The sequence below is a fragment of the Cibotium barometz genome, chromosome 29 (genome assembly GCF_041138505.1).
Source record: "Cibotium barometz isolate CiBa-2024 chromosome 29, ASM4113850v1, whole genome shotgun sequence".
NCBI lineage: Eukaryota > Viridiplantae > Streptophyta > Polypodiopsida > Cyatheales > Cibotiaceae > Cibotium > Cibotium barometz.
This window is the reverse complement of record NC_141074.1, coordinates 35939435-35944917: the sequence shown is the minus strand read 5'-3', so window position 1 is coordinate 35944917 and position 5483 is coordinate 35939435. Positions and strand designations below refer to the sequence as shown.

The 5483-nt window shown below is 43.2% G+C and overlaps 1 protein-coding gene across 1 annotated transcript; it reads left to right on the top strand.

The window, feature by feature from the left end:
* The first annotated feature begins 4479 nt into the window (after positions 1-4479).
* Positions 4480-5052, top strand: LOC147622104 (pathogenesis-related protein 5-like). The gene has a single exon (XM_086823546.1). The coding sequence runs from the start codon at positions 4480-4482 to the stop codon at positions 5050-5052; it is 573 nt and encodes a 190-aa protein (XP_086679672.1).
* Positions 5053-5483: the final 431 nt, after the last annotated feature.

Here is a 5483-nt window from a genome sequence, read left to right as displayed (position 1 = left end):
CGTAGCTTCGCGGGCTGTCAAGCCATGTGCAAGGGCCTTCATTCACTCATATGCCTTCTTGGCTAACTCTTGATGCTCGTTTGCTTGCGCTTTTGCCATATCTGCATGAACGTAAATGACTTTAGGATTTTAATGAACTGTAAAGATCAACGTAAGATAAATTGACCATTACCCTCAAAAACTTAACATCACGAGAGGAGATATGTATTGCAAAGACTCAATGAGAAATATCCACTTGACTCAAACAATACTTCAAACATTGTGCGCACATCAAATTTTGAAGAGAAAACATAACCTTAAACACCACAAGAGGAGAGAGATATTGCAAAGACTCAATGAGATAATATTTCAAACAATGGGCACATATCAAATTTTGAAGAGAGAAACAAAGTGCCATTCTTGAAACTTAATCTCCTGATACTGTATCATTACAAAATTGGGGTAAATGACACCGATAGCTCTACAAGAGGACATTGTGTCCTCGTTGGGTCAGTATTTAGTGATCTAAGAAATTCCACTACTTGCAAAATAGATTTTCGCTCGTCGCGATGAGGCAGGCACATCCAATTTTTGACTCTATAAATAATAGTATCCATGGTAACTTTGTCATAGGAACTATTGTCCATCCACAACTCTTGTACTTTCTGCCAAAAGTCATATAAAGTTTGTAATAAATACCCTAAAGCAAAAACATCAGATGCAGGAGTGTATGCATATGCCAAAAACGGATCATAAAGTTCCAGGGCTATCCACGGCCGTTTATTTCGCTCTGTGTCTGCGTAGGAGACCGCCTGTGCCACCTTCTTAGGGTTCTTATCTGCTTCAAATACAAAATTGAGAGACACCCGTTTTTTGGGCGCTCTCAGCAGTAACCCCCAATCGATAATACCTACGTGTGGCTTCAACTCTTTTGTAAAATCTAACACTACATTGAATGGATGTAGGTCGGTATGTACAATTCCTGCTAAATGTGCTACCGCTAGGCCTTCCACCAGGGCATGCATAATATGTGGCATGGTTATTACTATTTATTTTATTTTAGAAAGTTCTAGATGACTTAAAGGAATATTATCGGGCGGGGATTGTCTCCATCCTCGATCCAAATGGAAAATTGCTCTCGTGAACTCACTGAATCTGAAGGGGACCTTCAAAAGAGTATCACCAAGCGAGCCGCCATTATAGTATGGAAAAATAGTGATCCAAGGAGATTCTTTTGTGAAGGCAATACACCTGACAATTGATGGTTGTAGAACCTGCATGCCCTGCTCTGCTTGGAAGCTCTCGAACTTGGCGCTACCTTCTCCTTTGTAGTGCTTTCCGCAAAAAGTAATGTGCTCTGGCAAAAATGATATACCTTTAATTGTATACTCTTTTACTGTGCCAAAAACACCCGAGCCTATTGTTTGCCCTTCGAGTAGAGCCTCGTGCGGGATGCCAATGAGGTGTGTGCACATAGAATTGTAGATTGTACGATTAATGGCACCTGTCCCACTCGCATCTGCCTAGCTGGACATTGCAGCGACGTCCTGGGCAATGCGCACTCTTTTGGGGAGTGACTCTACATCCAGCGCCTTCATGCGCTTGCTCTTGGCTCTTTGCTCGCTCCATACAGCGTCCCATAACTGTAGACGATGCATATTAGCTTTAGGCGTGGCAGCATCTCTAAGATCATTGCATGCTACACGTATGCTCCCCAAAATGGTTCGTGTTATATGTTGATGGTTGAAATCTTCTATCTTTTGTCTATCAAGCAACTCAGCGTTGCCTCCGCTTCGAAGTCGACACTGTGATGACTGCTTCAATGCGAATTGCTTGTAGAACGATTTTACGCTCTTCAGGGGAAAGCATGTTGGTCGTCTTCGTAAATCTAGCAAATATCACTAAACACAATAAAAATAGAATATTAAACAACATTACTGAAATCAACATCAAGCAAACATGAGAGAACAGCAACAAGTGTATCATTACTTATCAATGTTCAAACAAAAATGGAATATCAAATAATTTTACTAAAATCAACATCATCCAATACATCATCAAATGTGAGAGAACAGCAACAAGTGTATCATTACTTATCAATGATCAAACAAATACGGAATATCAAACAATATTACTGAACTCAACATCATGCAATACATTATCGAACGTGAGACAACCGCAACAAGTCATTATTACTTATCAAGTGTATACATGTTGCACTCCTCATCTACACACCTATCTCATATGACACAGAGAGAGAGAGAGAGAGTTGTGAAGTGTATTATGAGAGAGAGAGGGGGGGGAGGAAGAGAGAGAGGTGTGATAGATAGAGAGAGAGGGGACATTAGATGACATTTTTAATAGTTTTGTGAGTTCCTAAAGAGAGGTGTGATAGATAGAGAGAGAGGGGACATTAGATGACATTTTTAATAGTTTTGTGAGTTCCCAAAGAGAGGAAAACAATGTTTTGTATTCCTAAAGCACTCCTCATCTACACACCTATCGTGATAGAGAGAGAGTTGTGAAGTGTATCATGAGAGAGAGAGAGAGTTGTGAAGTGTATCATGAGAGAGAGAGAGAGAGAGAGAGAGGAGAGGAAGAGAGAGAGTTGTGACAGATAGAGAGAAGAAACATTAGATGACATTTTTAATATTTTTGTGAGTTCCTAAAGAGGAAAATAATGTACTATTTTAATTTTTAAGTAAATAGAGGGAGAAAAAAGAAATTATTAGGAATTACGTATATTTTAAGAGAAAAAAAAGAAATCCATTTACACATCTATCGTGTTGTGAAGTGTATCATGAGAGAGAGAGAGAGAAAGAGTTGTGAAGTGTATCATGAGAGAGAGAGAGAGGGGGGCAGGAAGAGAGAGAGAGATTCATTTTTTTGAGTTACGATATTATGAAATAAAACGTAAAGACAATATGATGTAAACTTTGATCCATGAAATACTCATGCCGCGTTAGCAACCAAGTATCGCATGGATCACACACAATAAAAACAATACAAGTCAAATCAAACAAATTTACGACATTTTTTCGACCACGTTAACGATCACATGCCGTAATATGCAAGCAAATTTACGACATTTTTTCGACCGCGTTAACGATCAAATGCCGCAATATGCAAAAAACAATATATGCACTAGCGGACGACACCAACTTGCTGCGTTAACGATAAAATGCCGCCCGAATCTATGGGAATACGAATAGAATACGGACATACACTGGCCGCGTTATCGACCATATGCCCGCATTTGACAAAGGGAAGGGAAGGGAAGGTGACATCGCCATAACGATACTATGCTTGCCGCGTTATCGACTAGTACCGCTACGGCGTGCCATACTTACCATAGGACACAGACTAGCCGCGTTACTGACTAAGTGCCCCAGGGTAAGCACCATTCCGAAGAATGGCCTCACACACACCCCCCTCGTGTGGCGGACCATCCTGTCGTGCAGCAATTCTATAGACTACTATCATATCTTGTCTACTATTCTACATGAATAATGTACCCGCATCTCCGCAATAAGAATGCACACACATTTCAAGAGATAGAGAATCGTCACCTTTCTCGTTGTCAATATTTTCAACCAAACCAAGTCATCTTCATTTCACTCGTCTTCGTGAATCATTATGCAAAAGTAAGTTGTTGAGGTGAAGGAATATCAAAGGTTAAGAGATGGGGGACGATAAGAAGAAGACGAAATAGCGCGTAGGAGACAAGGACATTAAAACAAAGACGATGAAGATTGGTTTCAAGGAAAACGCAGAGAGATCATGAAAGAAAAGGTCAGATAGGGAGGTGTAGAAAGGCAAAAGCGATGATGGTGATGAACATGGAAAGAAAGAAGTTGGCGATTGGTTAAACGACGGAGAGACGTGCACACGAAGAAAGAATAGAGGAGGAGTTTGCTCAAAATACTGGGAGATGACCAACGAAAGAAAGGGTTGTTAAACGACGGAGAGACGTGCACATGAAAGAATAGAGGAGGAGTTTGCTCAAAATACGCGGAGATGAGTTGTTAAACGACGGAGAGACGTGCACATGAAGAAAGAAAGAGGAGGAGTTTGCTCAAAATACGCGGAGATGACTTGTTAAACGACGGAGAGACGTGCACATGAAGAAAGAATAGAGGAGGAGTTTGCTCAAAATAACCAACGAAAGAGATAGATGGTTGTAAAGGGTTGTTAAACGAAAGAGATAGATGGTTGTTAAAGAGATAGATGGTAGATCTTTCCTTTGCCAAAGAAGAGAACGAGTCGCCTTTGAAATCTGAGGGGTGGTTGCAGCTTCCGTTAATTCCTGTACTGTGGACTTTGAAAACGAAGGAGGTGAGCAGCTCCACGATCTCTCTATATATATGTGCGTTTTTACGACATTCTGCAATAGACAAGCTGCATACAATACAGACACCGCATTATCTACAAGCAGAAGAAGTAGAGCAAGCGAGCAGTTAGACGGTACTCACTAATATGGCCTCCGTGACTCCAACGATGATGGCGCTGGTGCTTGTGTTATCGGCGTCGCTGCTGCTACTGTCGGGCGTTTCAGCCACATCGTTCAACGTGGTGAACAACTGCGGCAACACGCTGGGCGTGCAAGTGGCGGAGAACAGTGGCGGGCCGTCCATCGGCACGTCCGGATTCAGCCTTGCGCCAGGGCAGTCGAAAGGGCTCAGCCCGCCCAATGGGTGGGCGGGTAACATCGGCACCGGTGTGCCGGGCCTGTTGGCCGAGTTCTCCATCGACATCCAAGCCAACACTGACCACTACGACCTGAGCGCTGTCAACGGCTTCTTCCTGGGCGTGGGCATGAGCATCACGGGAGACGGGCAGAGCTTGTCGTGCAGCGCCTGGGCCTCCATTTGCCCTGCCACCGACGTGAGCGGCAGCGCCTGCGTGAGCCCCAACCGTGACGACCCCAACTCCAGCTACGCCCAGAACGTGCGCCCCTCCTGCCCCGACGTCTTCAGCTGGTCCGGTGACAACACCAAGGACCACGTCACTCCCACCGGCGGCACCTTCACCATCACCTTCTGCCCGTCATCACTGATCGATGATCACTCATGATGAAGGAGCAGCACGATCGACTAACCTTCTACACAATAACGCTGCCCATGTACACGATCAGTCCTTTGATCCCCGTTGAATAAAGGGCACCCGATTTGCTTACTTGCTTCCAACTGGTCTACAACATTTGCATGTTAGACATGCTTGTTTACAGTATTGGAAATAAGACAGTAAAAGTCTAATGCATTATAATTCACAATAACAAGTAGGGCACCCGCACGATGTTGTGGCATATGCAAAGGGAAGACATATAACGTACCCACTTGCTTTCGCGCATCAGGTCCACCCTTTTGGAAATGCTCTTGGATGAATGAACATTGAAATCTATAGAAGATTCAAATCATCTTGAGTTTTATAAAAATCATGGTGAAATGCAAGGAAGTGGGTGCATCCTTTTCGCTCGTTGAGGTTACAAAATCATCCCTACCCTA